This window comes from Cryptomeria japonica, chromosome 1 (assembly GCF_030272615.1).
Source record: "Cryptomeria japonica chromosome 1, Sugi_1.0, whole genome shotgun sequence".
Classification (NCBI taxonomy): domain Eukaryota; kingdom Viridiplantae; phylum Streptophyta; class Pinopsida; order Cupressales; family Cupressaceae; genus Cryptomeria; species Cryptomeria japonica.
Genome location: NC_081405.1, coordinates 967216 through 987706, shown reverse-complemented (window position 1 = coordinate 987706; position 20491 = coordinate 967216). Strand labels below are relative to the sequence as shown.

At 36.7% G+C, this 20491-nt stretch overlaps 1 protein-coding gene across 1 annotated transcript in view; it reads right to left on the bottom strand.

Annotated features, from left to right (window-relative positions):
- Positions 1-416: 416 nt before the first annotated feature.
- LOC131036652 (uncharacterized) overlaps positions 417-20491 on the bottom strand; it is a 45873-nt gene continuing 25798 nt past the window's right edge. Inside the window, exons 6-10 of the mRNA XM_057968589.2 lie at positions 4314-4370; position 1652; positions 989-1224; positions 809-860; positions 417-721 (exon numbers count right to left, since the gene is read on the bottom strand). Of these exons, the coding sequence (XP_057824572.2) occupies positions 654-721; positions 809-860; positions 989-1224; position 1652; positions 4314-4370 (414 nt within the window). The 3' untranslated portion in view covers positions 417-653. The remainder of the gene's footprint in view (positions 722-808; positions 861-988; positions 1225-1651; positions 1653-4313; positions 4371-20491) is intronic.

Here is a 20491-nt window from a genome sequence, read left to right as displayed (position 1 = left end):
CTTTTAGTGCCCGTTATTGACCTGCTCTGCTCCTGCATGAGTAATCCTCTCAAGCCACTTCCATATCTTGTTTGGTTCTCTATTGTTTTCTGGCTTGATGTGCTGGGGCCCCCCATAATAGACCTCCATAAACTAACCCAAAAAAAAGAACAAAAAAGGGTTGCAAGATAAGGAACCACAAGCAATAAAATGACTCGAAATCAAGCATGTAGTGCAAGAGCAAAGCATCAGTTACAGATTGATTAAAGGTGAACATGAGAGACTATAAGACGGATCCATTAAAGTGGCCGAGTACTCCAATTTGTGAAGTGCGTGACTAAGACCCAAAACACATAACAATGAGGTAACTGTCAATACAAAGAACCAGAGTGACATAAAGATTGACCATTTGCATTAGCACAACTTAAGATACAATGTTAAGACCAAGATTTCTTTAGCATTTTAGTAATTTTGTCATAGATTGTTAATACATGCATAAAATTTAACGGTCAAAATTATACAGGGAAAACTGGCCCCTTCTATTTAAGGGACTGCACCTCTGGACATCAATTTAGATCTCTACTGCCTACCCAAAAAATATAATCAGACCATTACAATTTAAAGGGTCCCCTTGGAAAAAGCCTCTATATTTTTAAAAATTGCGTTGATCAAAATTACACGAGCAGAACAGCATTTATACATCCGTCATTCTCTGGGTTATTTGTCACCTGTGCATATTTTCCTGCAAGCATGTGCAAATAAGAGTTTAGATGACAAAAATATACCTCAAACTCGCATCAATGAGAAGAAGCATTTTACTTTCACTTACCCCATACAACTTTGCCTGCTGGAGTCACAAGACCAAGCTCACTAACGTTGACCTGTCAGTCATGTAATATTTTGTCACAAATGTGCCAGATTCAAATACCAGAAGAAAAGAAACAGAGGCATTAAAGCAAAGAACCAAAACTGCTCTTCAACATCAAACTGAAACTCCAGCTCATCTTACCTCAATTATGGATCCCTTTGTGATCACACCAAGTGAAGTATACATAGGACCATTTGGGTTTTTCTTCACACCGATGATATCAAGGTTGAAAGTACATTTCAGTTCAGGATGAGTAACGTGTGCTTTGGTGAATCTTAAACCCATTGGACGAATAAATCGCTCATACTTGGGAGGTTTCCTTGTAAATCCAGGTCCCACAAATGTAACCTTTGTAACCATTCGTTTCCATTGCTTGGCTGCAAAGGAAATCCAAAAGTCACCATATAATTTTTTGATAGATGATTTAATTATAATAAGATTTAACATAGTGAAAATTTGTTTGAAAATTTTCACTATTGTTCAGCCAAAACTAATAAACTAAGAAACATTTATTGTTCCAAAACTAATGCAATTCTCTTATCATTAAATTATTTTTCAGTATTTATGTTCTGCTGGAACATTGTCATTGATGTCAAGATGATTAGATTATAGTTGAAAGAAAAGTTAGTGCAAGGTTGGAAGATATAGAGCTAGTTAAGGGCGTCATTATTGACAAAGATACAAGTCATCAACAAATGCCTCAAAGAGTTAAGAGGATGCGAAGATAGCAAAGGAAGAGTTAAACTAATATTTTACGCAAATAGAAGCCGACCATATCATACTGGCCATATCATTCTGGCCAACTCTCTGCTTTATGAAGTATCAAATACAATATACATTCAAGTCCTATTTGGGCGACTTCACTTTGGAAAAGATATATAAATGCAGAATACATCACCAAAGACAAGTATAAGAAAATCATATTCAATACGCAATGATGAAAACAAGTGGCAGAGATCTATAATGTGAAGGCAGCACTTAAGAATTTGTGGAGTTATTTACAAAGGCAGCATTCGTACTTAATATGCAGCAATTATGATCTTAAGAAGACAACGATTAATTGTAAGAAGGCAAGAGTGCTTGATTAAGAGCATAAGGTTAACAAGGCAGCGACCAAGATTAATGAGAGGTAGCAATCAGGATTAATGAAAGACAGGGTTTGTTAATAAAGGACATGTCCTTTTACAAGGCTGTCTCTATTCAAAGGGATGCCTCTCTTCATGGAGGCATGAGGATATAAGATATGAGTGAGATTTGTGGAGATATATATATGCACACTTGAAAGAAAGAATGAAAGCACAGAGCAGAATTATTTTGAAGCGATGGTATAAAAAGGAATCAAATGATAATCCATTGAATACATGCATATAAGATCAAGATTCTTATAAAGAAGATTGAATTATCCATCATCCATTGTAGAAGCAACATTCAAGGTGGAACTTTGTTTTGAAAGTTGGTGCTTCCTAAAGGAGAGATTGGTGCTTAGCAGTGGGGTTGGTGCCTACAAATTGTGGGGATTGGTGTCTCCAATAGGTTGGTGTCTACAAAGTTTGTAAAAGAGATTTATATAAGCAATATTTTGCTGTGGTTTTCTCCCATAAGGGTTTCCATGTAAATTGTGTGTTGTTGTTAATAATATTGTGCAATTGATGTTATTGTGATTGTTAAGTTGAAAAAGTAAACGATTGTATTATATTGATTCACCCATGCTAACCAAATTGTGTAAGAATGTGATGCAGGAGCGTCCAGGTCCACAAGCGATCTTGCATCAACCAAAAACATTTCAGATTTACTTTTAGTTTCAATTCAATTTTGGGTTGGTTTTTGTTGGTGTTCGGTTGATTTTTGCTAGTCTATTTGTGAAGAAATTTTCAGGATCAATTCAGCCAGGTGAGGAGTGCATCATGTAGAAAGCCCAAATGGGTATCCCTAGTTTTGATTTGGTTGAAAGTGGAGCAAAATTGGCTAAGTTATGGCCAATCAGAGGTTTGGCCTCTCTCAGAAACAAGTTGGAGGAAATGTTGGTCCCAGAACCCCCTAGAACGACCAAGTTTTGAGTTCTACTAAAATCACCAACAAAGAATACTCGGTTGTTTTTGTAAAAGTTATTGTTGCCCTAGGAACCTTTGTGTTGGAATATTGTCATTGATGTCAAAGGACAGCAAGGCAGAAATCAAAGGACAGATTTGGCCCCCACATTGAAAGGACTTTTTTGTATCAAATAAATATATAAAATATAAGACAACCCCCCTCATGGACCGACTCAGTTTTGGGAAATTAAAAATGTAATTAAACATTATTTAATATGGGACAACCTCCTTGAGAGGTGTGCCCTAATTTAAGGGTTGCAATTAAATTAAAATAAGATCTTTGGTTGGGCTGACCTCATGGAGTTAGGCGCCCTTTTTTGGGAGGCAAAATTTAAATTAAATAAAATGTTTTCTGCCTGGGCCAACCAGCTTGTAGTGTGGAAACTGTTGGGTGAAAAGGTGCATATTGTAAGATATAAATAAAGGTTTGTTTGAGGGTTGGAAAGTAAGAATTAATTGAAGATCTTTCCAAATAGTGATGATGATAGGAAGATGATAAATAAAAGAGAAATCTAGGTGACAACATCTAATATGAGTATGACATTATACAAAAGACTCAAAAAAAATATTGAATACTTTATTAGCTATGTAGGGCCAATAAATAAGATAATGCCCAATGCATGTGGAGTTTCTTTGATGCTAGCAATGGTAAAGGAGAGCATAATGGATTTGGTATCATCAATAATATTATCACAAGAATTGTGTCCAAGGATCACCTTAGGCGAATAACCTATGAGACTAATGGAATAGCATATTCAATTGCTATTTTTACAAGCAGCTTTAAAACATGCTAGCTTATGATGATAATATATGAAGTGCTTCTCCAAGTTTCAGGGATGGGGTTTTAAGGTTGACCAAAATTTTCCAACAGCTATTAAAATAAAATAAAAATAATATCTGCAATTTTTAAATACAATTTTATTGAAAAATACTTACGTTTCATACAACTGTATGACCAAGAATACTCATGTCTTTCATTGCATCCTTACGACTACATAAAATGAATTATCTATAAAAATAAGTAATATTCTAAATAATTAATTGGCTAGATAAAAGCCAATAGTGGCATGTTGTGATGGTTAAGTTGTTGTGTTGTTGTTCTTGCCATCAAGGTTCAAGCCCCACCGGTTCATAGCTCCGGGTTAAAAGCGTTTACACCTTAAATTTTAATAAGAAACAAAAAAAAAAAAAAAAAAAAAAAAAATTGGCTAGATAAAAATATTAGATATTATTTTGAATTTAAATACTTATCAACTTAATTATCTATTTAAGTAAATAGAATTTTAACTTTCCAATTTTGTTTCCTAACAAAATTTTGTTATACTTTACATAAAAGGATCAAGCGAAATCATAAATGAGCACAAAAATAATATTACTTTTCTTTTTCCAGACCGGACAACACGGAACATTTCATCCTCTGCAATTGGCCTCACCTGTAACAAAAAACAACCCATACAGGCTATCAATCCATTATCTTGGACCCATGCAACTCCTTTAGAAGTTCTTATGAAAAAAATTCAAAAAACTCAATGTATATTGATAATTCATTTAAAAGAATTAGAAAACCAAACACAAAACGGAAGGCTTTTCTTCTAAGAAGCAGATTTTCCTTATGTGTTCAAATGTAACTCAAACATTTTGCACCAAACCTAACTGTAACATTAATTCCATCCCTTAAATACAAAGATATCATTCATCTCATTTTCTACAAAATTCTGCTTTTTGTGATAAAAAGAAATATAATAGACTAAATAATATTTGCATTCACCCATTAACAGTCCTGGGCAGACTAAGAGCTGGGAATCAGGAAAATTTTGATTATTTTTTACAAAGCATTTGCCTGATAATGAAAAGCTGAACCTGAAACTATAAAAAATCATAATACAAAAAACAATTACAAAAAACTCAGTCCAATAGTTATATGTAATTTTAGTATGGTCCCTTCCCATTAGCATTTGTGCTCCTTGTGATCCAAAAGTTTTTTTATGTTTGTAATGTAATGTGATGGACAGTGATTAGTTTTCAAGGTGATTATCAGAAGGTAGAGTGATTTATGTGTATGGTTGAAAGGATGGCCTATCTAAACCAAATGTAAAAGCATGTAAATCGCCCCATGCTTATTATATTTGTTGTTATTCAAAATTGTTGCATTATTGCATAGTTTTGCATGCTTTCAAGTGGTATCAAAGTCATGGTTACAAATAATAGGAGTTTGAAAGCCTGGCATGTTTTGTTGGTTCCGTATGATCGCTTCAAATAATCAATGTATGCTGCTGCTCCATTTTATATGGCCTTTGCAATTGCTGGCATTTACTTGAGGAAGAGCAATCGTGGTTCTGATTTCCAGCCACAAGTACTCCCTACCGGTGCCATCTCAGTAGTAGTAGTGGTCAGGCATGCACAGTCCATTCCTTGTAAACTTCCAGAACGTCAAAACATGTACGAGACAAGTGGAGCCCAATTTGGCAAGGGTTCTTGCAGCTTTCAGTGATATGCAGCAATTTCATATGTTTTAAAACTAAGTTACCAGGTTTTTCCTTAGGAACCCCTGGGTCCCGGTCCAGTTCCCCCCAGGTCCAGGTCCGGGTCCGGATCTGGTTTTCCCTGGGTTTGGACAGGGTCCGGCCCAAACATTGCGATTTCATCCCTGCCGAACCCAGAAGAACCCAGGAGGAATTTCGGAAGGATTTTGGAGTAATTCTGTAATGTCCCGTTTTAAGATATCTTGGAATATTGGAACAATTACCTTGAACTCTCTGTTCTTGCTATGAATTGCAATGTATGATACCACCTAAACTTATATAATGGAAAGAATATGAACAATGATAACATTATTACACGAATAATGACTAATATCAATACCACTGCTATCTCTGATTATATAATTAGATGTATGCTAAGTGATTTGACCTTATAGATGTATATGTTGCACTTGGTGCAACAATATGCTGATAAACTTTCCCTTTCACCTATATTGATGAAGGATAAAGATTGGATAACAAAAATAATGCTATATCTGATACGATCTTAGAGGGAATCATGCAAAGTTAGGATATTCCAATCTGCAAAGATATAGAGATAGGTGCTCTTCATGATATAGCACTGTGAATTATGCAATGAACTTCTTCCACTGATAATGTGGATATCAAAGGCTATGTCTGCTTCTAATCCTTCAAATCATGCAATCGATAATACTTGCCATGTCTGATATGTCGATACACTTATGCAATTCTGAAAATACTAATATCACTTATAGTGATATGTTGCTGTTTCTGATTGGTAGATGTGTTCTTGCAACTTAAGGCAGTGATGTCTCTAATTTGTGACTGTGTTCCTTATGCAACCAAAAATGCCAAAGGCAACTGCTCGATAGAGCCTATCCAATCTGGATACAAAGAAGAAATAAATACAAATCCAATGATGATCAATGGAGTGGGAAATATCTTGCTTATATATCTCCAAAACTGAAAGGATAGCACCCTTTCATAACGATGAGACACCTCCCTTCATTATCACACTTCTTCAGGATGATTACAAATGCTAACTGCTGTATACCAATCACACTGTTTCATTAGTATTCTAATCACTAAGTCTTCTTACTAAATCGATATCCTTAATCGATATTAGTAATGCTCTTCTTATCATATTATCATCGACTTAGATTATCAATTACTTGGGTAATATCAATGTCAGCCTCCTTCATTAATGTGGTCGGTCAGCCTTGATCATCAATATTCTCTGTAACATCTCTGCATCATAAATATGACTATCTATGCTTGATATCCTCAGTGATATCTTTTTTGGCAAGGAAGTTCGACCTTTGTATTTACTTTCTATCGATTTTCAATACCCGATTATCAATTCTTTAGCTTCTTAACAATATGAATCACTGACCCTTAATGGATTGTATGACGGTGGATGTCCAAGCTGATTATCCACATAGATATTTCCTGATGTATATAATTGTCTCTGCACAAATTGCCTGCCTGATTCATACAATGCCTCGTAGGTAATCATCATTCATCCATGGTCTTGACTCTTGAGTGTGATTGTCTTATTGATGGAGATACTCTCCATTCTTAGTATGATGATCTTTATTTTGGAAACTATCTTAGGAAACCCTCTTATTTATAAGACTTTGCGGTTTCCTCATCTTTTATTCTTTAAGTATAATAACTTCTACTAATTCCACTAACTACTACTGATACTGGTGTCCAAGGACTGCCACTCCTTGTCCACAATTGCATTTGTACTATTCTAAGTTAAAGATGGAGATATTACAATTTCACAAAAAACGTCAAGAATTTGATGGCAAAGTGGATTTTGTTGACTTCTTTTAATTGTTTTTTAATGCCAAAAAGGCAAATCCTGTTGATTTTAAGTAATCAGATTAGCAATATAGAATGGAAAATCAGAATGCAAAGTGAATCATACACATAACACACGTGTACCCTAGGAAAACCTCCCTCTTGGAGGAAAAACCCAGCAACCAAGGATCTAGATTAGGCAATAACCAATTGAGTTTACAATGAGCTTCAACACATGAAGCTGTCAGCAAATATGCACAGAACCCTAGGGCAGATAGCAATCATAAACTTATCTGCAATACAACTGTTGCTGTGACAAAGAGGATGGCAGATTGAGGTTGCTGTCTACAAGATTGATCTGCTGTCACAAGGATGATGTTTCACTGACCCTCAGATGATATTCGCTGCCCCCTTTAGACCAGTTCGCAGTCCTTCAAGGGAGTTCGCTGTGCCTTGATAAGGTCCGCTGTTCTCTAAATGTAATTCGCTAATCTCTGAGTATAATTCGCTAATCACAAAGAAGATAGGGATTGTATTTCCTGAATGTGTGTATCAATATATATATATATGAGACTCTAGCCATCAATTTGCTTTAGGTCGGCTAGGAGTCTAATTACAATGCAAGACATAAAGTGGCGCCAAAATCAAATAACACCACACTTTAGGATAGGGCAGGGTTAATCCACACGTTACATGAACCGCCTCACTTAGGGCACGTTAAACACAAGATGTTTAAGCCTTCTAAAGGCCGCCAGGGCTATACACACACCAGGTGTGCTAGGTCAGCCCTAGAAAGGGGCTCCGACCTAGCTACTTATAACAACACTCCCTCTTAGCTAGGGAGGAGACCTTCACAAGATCTGAGATTCATGGCTGCTCCTATGAACAATGCAAATGAATACAATCATCATGACTACTCCCATGGATGAGGTTCACCATAGCTACTCCCAGAGGGTGAACAAACACAGGTGCATCATGGAATTTCTTCCATGACATCCATCATGCCTACTCGCAGAGGATGGAGGAAGGCTTTCACCTCAAACTTCTCCCAGAGAAGAGTGCATCACCACCATGCCTACTTGCAGAGGGTGGATCCACCATACCAACTTGCAGAGGGTGGAATGAGGGCTCTAACCTCAAACTTCTCCCAGAGAAGAATGCACCACCACCATGCCTACTCGCAGAGGGTGGAACGAGGGCTTTCACCTCAAACTTCTCCCAGAGAAGAATGCATTGCCCAAAAGATGTAGCTTCCTCTGAAGCTGAAAGAAACTGGCTCCCTTTGAGCTTGACAAGCGCCCTCTAAAGCTAAAGATGTCAAGCTCCCTCTAGCATTTCCTCCTTTTAGAAAAGGAAGTCTTCATTTGACCTTTGCTATTCCTGAGATGTCCCTATACCAACTTCGGCAGAAGAAGCAAGAGGAGTAGACCTAAATTTGCTCCTGAGCAAAATGACCATATTTGTCACACTTAAAGCACTGGATGTGAGATAAGTCCTTCCTTTTGATTTAGGGGCAGGATCTAAGTCTTTGTCTCTATCCCACTTCCTTCCTTTGCCTTTAACCATATGTGAAGCAAGGACTTGATTTTCTACATCATAATGATCATGCTCAATTCCTCTTGCTATCAACCGTGACTCTTCTTGTATGCAATCTGCTCTCAAACGATCGAACTTGGGAAGTTCTGATCTTGCACTAATTCCTTGTATGGAAGACTCCCAAGATGTCGGAAGACATTCCCAATGGATGAGAGTTGATCTCTCAAATCAGAAATCCTCATGAAGTATGCTATGACGGATTCACCTTTCATCATCTTGATGTGATGAAGCTGCTGCTTCAAGGCAAGGGCACGGCTAGTGTTGTTGATTTCGTACATCTCTTCCAATGTCTTGAACATTTCGCTGGCAGTCTTCAGCTTGGAGATGGTAGGTACAATATGATCCTTCACGGAGTCAACCAGCATTCTCTGAGCTTGAAAATCTTTCTTCCTCCATTAAGTCTTTTTGTCTTCTACCTTAGGTTCAATGGATGATCTCTCCACAAAGTCTGCAAGATCACTTCCATTCAATGCAAGCACGATTCGGAATCTCCATGACGTGAAGTTGGATGGAAAACCTCCCTCTTGGAGGAAAACCCCAGCAACCAAAGATCTAGATTAGGCAATAACCAATTGAGTTTACAATGAGCTTCAACACATGAAGTTGTCAGCAAATATGCACAGAACCCTAGGGCAGATAGCAATCATAAACTTATCTGCAATGCAACTGTTGCTGTGACAAGGAGGGTGGCAGATTGAGGTTGCTGTCTACAAGATTGATCTGCTGTCACAAGGATGATGTTTTGCTGACCCTCAGATGATGTTCGCTGCCCCCTTTAGACCAGTTCGCAATCCTTCAAGGGAGTTCGTTGTGCCTTGATAAGGTTCGCTGTCCTCTAAATGTAATTCGCTAACCTCTAAGTATAATTCGCTGATCACAGAGAAGATAGGGATTGTATTTCCCGAATGTGTGTATCAATATATATATATGAGACTCTAGCCATCAATTTGCTTTAGGTCGGCTAGGAGTCTAATTACAATGCAAGACATAAAGTGGTGCCAAAATCAAATAACCCCACACGTTAGGATAGGGCAGGGTTAATCCACATGTTACATGAACCGCCTCACTTAGGGCACGTTAAACACAAGATGTTTAAGCCTTCTAAAGGCCGGCAGGGCTATACACACACCAGGTGTGCTAGGTCGGCCCTAGAAAGGGCTCCAACCTAGCTACTTATAACAACAAATCCGACCCCCCCAACCCTAATTTGACCTCTTAAACCACTAAAAAAGTAAAACCTACTTCATTTTTGCACAATAGAATACAAACATAACTTCTTTGCTCCATTGCTGAACTTAGTTTTCTATTTGTCATCGCTCATGGAGATTTGAAAATTGATTGTTGCTTGTTCGTAGTTGGTTCTTGTGCTACTCCTACATAGTTGCAAGTGTAGATCCGTTCTCGAAGACATTGAAGAGTTAGATTTCAACAAAAGATGTAGGTTTTTGTTCTTTTTTTTTCCTTGCATTTTTCTTAAATTGAAATGAACTCTCTAGTTTTGTTTTATTTTTTCATTTTGGTTTATAGAATGGCAAGTGCTTCTAGTACTGGGAATGAACCCCGTTTTAAAACAGACCCAAACTCTCCCCTTTGGAAATACGTGAAAATGGTAGAACAACTTCCAGGTGGAGGAGGTTATCTTTGGATTTGTTCTCATTGCAAAGAACCATATAAGAGCTCATACAGTCAAGTGAAAGCGCATTTGTTCTTTGTCCCTGTTGGTGAACAAATTTGTCACTGCGGTTGTTTATCTGAAACTGACCCTGTTTGCCCAATGAGCAGTGACAAACGTTCCAACAATTGGAGAGATTGGAGTAAACCCACAATCTTCCTCTGCGTTTGAGAGTGGCAGCTCCCTCGTATGATAGGGGTATTTAGGATTTTTGTGTACTTTTAACCTGAAAGTACATAAAGGAGAAAAAATATAACTTAAACAAGATTAATAACATAAACCCTACTAGAAGACATACGAGTACCAAGTAGGATTCCATAAATGATAACAATTCAAACGGGGTTACCACCAAATAGGTTAGTCATGCAACAATGATGAAAGAAGTACAATAAACCTCGACACACAAAGAGATAGGTCATACTAGCACATGCAAGTCAAGATACCATGAAATGATGTGTTCCATCAACAGATTTCACCAATGCATAAGGGGATTACTAATTCAACATACGATAAATTAGTAACGATAACTCATGAATACATTCAAGAGACATGAACTCAATGCATTCTTCATTATTCTTTTTGAAAATATACAAGTTCCAAAACCCCCCTAGGACAAAGGTATGATCATCAAAGTTCGCACTTAGTTCCTCTACAAAATTCTGCAGAGTTTTCCCCTTGTCGTAAAAGTCTCCCCTTTACAAATGCAAAAGCCTTGTATTTATAGGCTTTTCTTAGAAAACTAATTTGTAACTACTTTTTAACCAACTAGCAACTATCTTTGCAAGATTGAGAGAATAAAAATAAGTTACATTTTACTTTGACTTTCTCAACTTTTATGCAAAAAGATCCTAGTTAATAGTCGTTTCACTTTTGCATGAATAAGATCAACTTTCGAACCTTTAGTTACAATAAGTAACATAGGTTACTTTTATAAAAAGACAACTGAAAACACTCGATGAAAGAATGAGCAGGTCGTCGATTTAGTCAAAGTGAGCATTGTGTCATCCTGCAATCTCAGATAACTTGATCTTCAAGGAAAATCACTCCAACTCCAACTTGGAAAGTTGCTCCTTTGCATGCAATTAAGTATCCATCTTTTGTAATTAAATGCATATCAGCACTATGGAAACTGAAACATGTACAGAAATCCATTCAAATTCTTATCGGAATTCTTAAAGCCATTATCCCAAAAGGATTTACAACAGACAAATCTTTAATAGAGGCTATTTTAAATTACTCCTCAAATTGAGATTTTAAATATCATCTCCCAAACACTTAGTGGATGTCACATTTTCAATGTTTTAACCCGAGCACATGCATTGTCGATTTGTTTCAATGTTTTAACTTTAGAAACAACTGCATAAAGGCCGATATCGAACCACTTGATGCAAAGCCTCTTGACACATCAAAATACGATTGAACATCCCTCCATGCATTGCAATCATCACAATAATATCCAAGAGAACTTTCTACCTGAATAAAACCACCCTATTGCCTTATTTTGCCAAGTCAATTCCTTTATCTTTTATGCTTTGATAAATGTCGCCACCTTGATCTGAATCTCCCATTCTAACACGATCTGGATTACTTTCCTGGGGAACTCACCATATAGAACTTGGGGGCAAGCTGGCCCACGATCCGAGTAACCAACTGGGTCTACTCCTTCCACCAAGGGGGCTATAGCACTACCTTTATCTTCCTAGGCCACCGGGGCGCATCTGTTTAGCTTCCTTCCAGTTTCGGAACTAAGAAACTTCCAACCAGGTGAGATGAATCGATTACTGTAACCATCCTTTGTATGAAGGATGCTTGTAAAGGTGGTGAAATTTGGCCATACACCTATGAATTGCATTCCATAAGCCTACGTTTCTTTGAAGCATTCTGTCAGGCAAATTACATGCATCATCTATGCTTCCATAATTTGCATTCTACAACCTTCTGTCAAACACTTCACAAGCTTTGATTATGCTCCACGTTCTGCATGCATTCCATTGTTCCCTGTGCTCCTACCTTTCCTGTTGCTCCTATCCTTGGGTATGTAACGTGAGAAACTCTTGGCGGTACCTAAACTAGATCAACTTATGGTATTGGATCTGCTTCAACGTCTACTGAAACCGGTACTGCCTCTCTTGCCGTGAGTATGCTCCATGATGCATATAAGTCTACCAAAGCGGCTGCAACACCATGGTTAACAAAATTCCTCTATCCTCTACGCTTTGTTGAATACCGTGACTAGTTTTGTGCATATCTTGCGATCATTGCATTAAATGAGACCACATTTCTTTAAGGCATTCAGTCAAGCAATTCAATACATTCCTCGTTCTCTTGCTACGATTGGAGTCATGTTTAACATGATGTACATATTGCAGTCATCTACATGTATCATTCTCTGGGAAGATAGTTTGTTAAGGCATTTTGTCGAATGGTTTGCACCTTATCCACGCCTTCTACATTTTACACACATATCTGCATTTTACGGCATGTCTATGCTTCTATTATTAGCAGCATACGACATTCTATCAAACATTTATCGTGTATTGTCTTTGCTTCCATATCTTTGCAAACATGTCGGCCGGGGCATAAAACATATTCATTATACTTTGGTGGATGTTGATACTCTTTTCAGAGCTTCCATTTCAGCACAGGCAGGGAGGATGTTGGCGTAGGTTGCAAAGGAGTTCATTACCCTTGCCAACTGCAATCATTTGAAAGTTTCAAAAGTCTATTCAACAAATACATTATGTGTGTTCTGCCATTATTGCAACTGTGAGATGAAATCTCTTTCAGAGGCTCCTGTAATTCGCTTTCATGTCTCCAGAGCAGCTGCAACTTCAACATTTGGCAAACTCCCTCTCTTCTTCAATGCATTGATGAATGTTCATAACCTGTTATTTAAAGTTTCTTTTTAAAACTCTTATGGAGGAGGTTAAGAATGCTCCAGAACAGAGCATTTCTAACCTTCTTGACAAAGCAGGCCCACAAGGTTAGGAAATAAGGTTAGAGATGCTCCATTTTGGAGCATTCCTAACCTTTTTGTTCGAGGTTATAAATATGGGTTCAGAATGCTCGAAAACGGAGCATTCCTAACCATTTTTTTCTCAAAGGTTATGATTATGGGTTAAAAATGCTCGAAAATGGAGCATCTTTAACCATTTCTTTCAAAGACTATGACCTTGACCTCCAGAAACCATCGACCACGGAGGAGAATAAAGGAGAAATGTAAATGACGTTTTTAGACAACTTTTTCCATCAAATGACCAAAATATTAAAATAATCTAAAATATTAAATTATTTATTTGAAAAATAATTTAAATATTTTAAATTTAATGCTCATGCTTGAGAAAATGACCATATCTTCCAAATGGTAGGGAGTTAGATCCTGAAATTTGAAACATGCGTCGATGGTAGGGAAACGAGCCAACAACATTATTTACTCCTGATGACGAATCCTAAAATGAGAGATTTTAATCATTTCTAGGCGACAGACACCAAAATTTGAAAGCTTAAAATATGACAAACTATGAACTGGGTTCATGCGAAAATTGGCCACATGACACAGAATGACGATAAGGGCATGTCTATCAAATGATTTCTTTCAATTCTTGGTAATTTCCAAAATTCATCCATTTTTCATATTTTGACTGGCAACAACATTGGACCACGTGCTCACTGCTTACGCATAAACACCTATAGGATCTTTACTCGACACTGAGACCGATTTGAAGTTCAAATTTTAGGTATGCCAAATATGGGGGCAACAGTTCCTCAAAAAGGCATCAAATTTTGTGCAGGAAAGCCAAAAGTTATAGGACTTCTTGCAGAGGCACAAGTATAGGCATATATAGAAGAGTAAAGAAAAGCAGACGAAGCAATTGGGAAAAACAAATTCTCATCCTTTGGTAAAGAATAAGAGTAAAAGTAAGAAAGGATTGATGGCCTCTCCATCACATCTCAATCTTGCCCATACAGAGGGCCATCCATTCTTGTCTATACCTAAAGAACAACCTATTCTGACACATAAGAGAGCAAAGGGTCTATTGGAAACATCATTTCACAATGGGGATAGACAGACTGAGCAAGACAACAACCTCATCCAGCCTTCCTGCCACATTGACATCTGTTATTCTACTTCTTTCAACTCTAGGAGGCATCTTAATACTTTTATCAGACAATCCTGTATCGGTTGGGTATACATTCACAAACTGGATTCAAACCAGGCTTTGATACCAAGTGATGCAATCGAAGAAAGGGAGTCAAATTAATAACAGCTTTGCCCTTGCAGCTGTGCACACAATACACTCAATGGTCACCCACCATCCAATTATGAAGACATTTGAGGTTCCCAAATTATCCAGATTAATACAGAATAGATTCATACAACATACAGCATCATTCAAGATATTGTCTGAACATTAAAGATTCAAACAGATCTGCCAATCAAAACATGCGACAGGCAGTTTTCTATTACAACAGTCACTTCTTGTCTTACTGTCTCACTCCCTCTTCTAAGTTTTCTTTTACCCCCTTTAAAAAGAGTCCCCCATCCTTATTGAAAAGCAATTTAAAAAATGATTTAGCTGGTGTATTTGTCAATGCACTGGAGCTAATGATGATGTAGAGGTTCTCCAAAGCCAATGGAAGAAACTTTTGTCATCTTTTTGTGCCCCGCTATATATGAAGAGAATGTCCTCTGTATCTATCTGAATCTGATCAGTACAAGGACTCCTGAGGCCCCTTCTCTAAGACATATATAACCATTCCTTCTAGCATTTTTAACAAAGCGACCCTCTCCAAACAAATTCCTACTAATCTAAGTCACAAGGTTTGAATTCGAGTTCGAATTTGGCAACAATAAAATTCGGATGAAGTTTGACAAGGGTAAAAAATTCAACATTAAATTTGCCTTCTATAAATTTAAGTTTTTAAAAAATATAAGTAAAATCATTATATATCCACAAAAATATCAAAACAGTTTAACATGACTAAATAAAAAATACTAAATTTTATTTCAAAAATAAAAATTAATATTTAATACTAGATTTTATTTAAATAGTAAATTTGTATACTTACCATTAAAAAAATTACATTTAAACAAAATTATATTTTTTTATTTTTAACTATTAAAAAAACAAAATAAAAATACTAAATTCTTTTATAAAAACATAAAAATAGAAACAATAAACTTTATTTTTAAAAATGTAAAATTAAAATATGCTATTTTTATTAAAATAAAATATAAAACTAATTTTCATTCTACTTAAAAAACATATGTTTATATAAATAAAATAATAAAATATTAAATCATTGTTTAAAATTTCATTAAATATAAAAAACTAAATGGAAAACCTAAACATAATACTAAAGTTCAACTACAAATGTGGCAGCGGACTCTCTCCGTAACTCCCAGTAAGCATTGATGCAAGTTCAGCTTTATCCAGTCATGATGAAAATTTGCTGATGCAGTTTTGTGTAGAGTTCACGACATATGATGTAGGTTCGTTTCATCCCGTGGCGGAAAAAGAATGCTGAATAAAATTTGCTTGCCCTCTTCCCGTCACGAAATACAAACTTGTGCCTTCAAACCTTAAGTCTTTTATCAGTTATCACACACGAGAAATTCATTGTGCCCTTACCACGAAAGCTAAAAAAAAAATCCTTTTTTAACAAACACGCTACGTTTCATGAGGCCGCAATGCTATTTATAACAAAAAACTGGAAATAAAAAATCCTAAAAAAATGCTCCATTAAAGTTTTTTTAATAATACTAAAGATGTCCCTTTCTGTACAAATTTTGAACCGAATTTTAACAAATTTCATGCATTTTTTATAAGTTCGGCAAACCCTGTGACAAAGCTACTAATTCACACTTCCCGCCTTCTTTATGAATTATGATCTTATCAATTTCATCAATATACATATTGCCGTCTGGAGCCACCATAACATTAAACTCAACAGCCATGAGAAGCTCATACAAAATAGACCCCATATATTCTCCTACATACCCTGCCATAGTTAATAGGGTGATGATTAAAAAAACTGCTTTTCTCCATTAGGATTTGCAACTGCAAGATTGTTACGGAATGTAGGATACTACAGAACGTCTTCTATAACAATTGCAAGACCACTGCAGAACATCTTCATGCTTAGCCATTTATACACATTCTGCATTGCCTGAACCCACTTGCAAACATGTTTAAACACTGCCTGCCTCATTATGGTGACTTCAATAGCATTCATTCAAGCTCCAACACAATCAAATGGTCAAAGAAATTTTTTGTTTCCACCTACCTGCACCTGAAAATAAAATTATGCCTATATGACAAAGAATATCTGAATAACAGATTCCATTCCCTAATGCTTTCACTCAAATAATAGACTCCATAGCCTGGATTACAGTTTAAAGCACCGTTACAAGACTCACTAGGACTTGCCCAAACTTGGCAATTCCCATGCTGCGCAGACCAAAACTGAGGCCCACAGACTTGTAACCCAGGTACTCAGCGAGTCTGGTCAAACTTGCTGAACTCGGTGAGTCCCAATGGGTAGACTTGGCCAACTCTAAGAGGAAGTCAAGCATTTTCTAAGTATTTGGAGGACTTTTGGAGGATTGTAGAAAGTGATAAAATTATGAAAAATAGCACATGCTGCCCCTCAACCCACTCTATGCATTCCCCCAGACCCCTACAAGAGGTGCTGCCCCTTGACCCTACTAAGGGTGCTGACCCCAGATAATAATAAAAAAATAAAAATCTTTTTGGGCCATGGTGGATGGAAGAGCAACATTTCTTTATTCTTTCAACTTTTTCCCAAGTTTTCTAGTAATTAAATTACATGTTTAATTATATTGGCTGTGTCAAATCCTATACTAAGTAATGCTCCTAAGGCTATGGCAGCATTTGCAGACTTGTCTGAAATACAAGTGCATTACTCCACATAGAGCTAGTAATGCCTGTATGAGATATACACATTACAATCTCCTTTGTACCATAGTTCATGACTCCATATTGTGGTTTTGGTTTTTGATGCCATACACATCATAATCTATGAATTTTGTACACCTAAAACACTTGACAACTTTTATATGCTTAAAAATGCTGTTTTCTTTAGTTAAAATCTACTTTTTAAACATCTAATCGATGTGTACATGCATATGTGATCAAAGCAGCTTAAATTTGATTGAAAGCAACTGTATCATGAAAAATTGCATGTGCTGCCCCTCAAACCCTATACAGGCATTGCCCCCAGACCTCCACAAGAGGTGCTGCTCCTAGAACCTACAAGGGGTGCTAACCCCAAATTAGAAAAAATGAAAATCTTTTTGGGCCATGTTGGATGGAATAGCAAAAATGAAAATCTTTTTGGGCCAGGTTGGATGGAATAGCAACATTTCTTTATTCTTTCAACCTTTTCCCAAGTAAATCGCTAGTAATTAAATCACGTGTCCTTCTATTGGACAAGTCAAACCCTATCCTAAATAATGCTCATAAGGCTGTGGCAGCATTTGCAGACTTGTCTGAGATATAAGTGCATGACTTCACATAGAGCTAGCAAAGCTGGGTTGAGGATACATATTACACGCTCCTTTCTACCACAGTTCACAACTCCATATTGTGATATTAGTTTTTCATGTCACAGATATCATAATCCACAAGTTTTGTATACCTTAAATGTTGAAATTATAGCTAAGTTTGGATTACATGTAATTATAGCTTTCTATGAATATTGGGCAAGACCTATATAATGTCACTTGTGGATAGGGCAAGACCTATTGAATGTAACTTGTGGATAAGACAAGACCTATATAATGTAACTTGTAAGTAAGCAAGACCTATATGTAACTTGCAATTGTATTGGACAAGACCTATATGAATGTAACTTGTAATCTATAGGTTTGATCCTATTCTTGGCGCCAAAACAATAAAGCCAACCTAGGTAAATTGGGAGGCTATGTCACATATTTATACAAAGCATCATTCATGCTTATTACACATTCATTCCACACAGTGATCTCCTTCAGCGACAGTCAGAGAATACATTCATTCAGCAGTAATCAGTGAATCCATGCAGTCATCAGTGAATACATTCTTATCAGCAGTGAATCATCTTCTATGCTCAGCGAACTGCTTTCTGGAAACAGCGAACTCCACCTTGAGGACAGAGAACCTTATTCAGAGGACAGTAAACTAGATACAAAGGGCAGCAAACCTTCTTGAGGCAGTGAATTGATCTGCAAATGGTGTCTTGAATCAGCATTCAAGTGTACTGCAGATAAGTCATTTCATTACTATGTATGCCCTAGTTTGAGTACTCCATACTACTGTTCACATTCTACAGTTCTGATTGCTTCAAGTGTTGAAGCAGATTTGTTAAGACTCGTACTGATTTGTCATAATAAGATTTGAGATTATAGCTGGGTTTTTCTCCTCCACGTGGGAGGTTTTCCCAGGGTATTATGGTGTTCTTTATGTGCATTGAATTTTTGGTTTTCTGATTTTGCTATCTATATATTACAATCTGATCCTAAAACTAACATGGTATCAGAGTAGGTTCCTTCTATAAAGCCTAACAGCTTGAAGGTAGATCTTGTATTACTTCTTTTGCAGGACTAGGGCTAGCATGAATCAGCAACGAATCTGGACAATATACCTGCTTGTCAAATTGAGGGCATCGATGGGGCAATAACAAGAATATGAAAGGTTCAATCTTTGTATACAATTGTTCTTACTCCTCTACCCTCAGTTGCTTACCTCTGTTAAGAAAGGTTTGGAGACTTGTATCTGCCTGCCTTGTCGTTATTGGTATTAGTTCTTTCCTACAACCCTAGTTTGGGATCTTAACTAGTGCACAGGGTATTAGTTCTTTTGCTATCTATATATTACAGTCTAATCCTAAAACTAACATGGTATCAAAGCAAGTTCCTTCTATAAAGCCTAACAGTTTGAAGGTAGATCTTGTATTACTTCTTTTGCAGGACTAGGGCTAGCATGAATCAGCAACGAATCTGGACAATATACATGCTTGTCAAATTGAGGGCATCGATGGGGCCATAACAAGAATATGAAGGGTTCAATCTTTGTATATGGGGCCATAACAAGAATATGAAGGGTTCAATCTTTGTATACAATTGTTCTTACTCCTCTACCCTCATTCGCTTACCTCTGTTAACAAAGGTTTGGAGACTTGTATCTGCCTGCCTTGTCGTTATTGGTATTAGTTCTTTCCTACAAACCTAGTTTGGGATCTTAACTAGTGCACAGGGTTCTCTTGCTTGTTAACTATTTCTTCAGAGAGTGCCTTCATATGTTAGTTTGTGCACTTGTTTCCTTCTAGCTTCAGATCTTAAGTATTTCTTTTATTCCATTAAGGGCAGTATAATTGTCATCCTAAGGTTTGTAACTATCACCCTAGTTTGAGCTTTGTTCTTGCTTTAAGAATTTGTTCTAATCCTTCGTTTGGATTGTCGATGTTGGTATTTGGATTGTCTTACTCTGTATTTTTGAGTATGTTTATCTCTCATCCTTCCTAATGTGATTTGCTATGATCTAATTTGATGTATTGATCTGAATATATCATCCTTGACACTTAATATTATCAACATTTGTCGCAGATATAAAACTAGGAGTATCCTGACGGATATACCAGCAAGCATAAATAGGAAGATTGAAAGATGAATGAAATTTATAGGAGATTTAGAAATATAGAACATTAGTTGAAAACATATAATGAATAGTGTCCTTTAATCATTGGTGTGATAGGCATGTAAAGGTAAGATGCCTTAGTCATCCTATTCAGTAGATATGCCTAATGATGGCCTTACCATCTTCATATTATGATCTAATCCTTTATGATACTTGCTGCATAGTTCTGATGCACCATATTCTATCTGTCTTCAAATGCTCAATAGTCTTGCTGCTCTGGAATTATATACTCTTATGGTGTGTCTCTTGATTTGCATCAAATCCTTTAACATCATATGGAC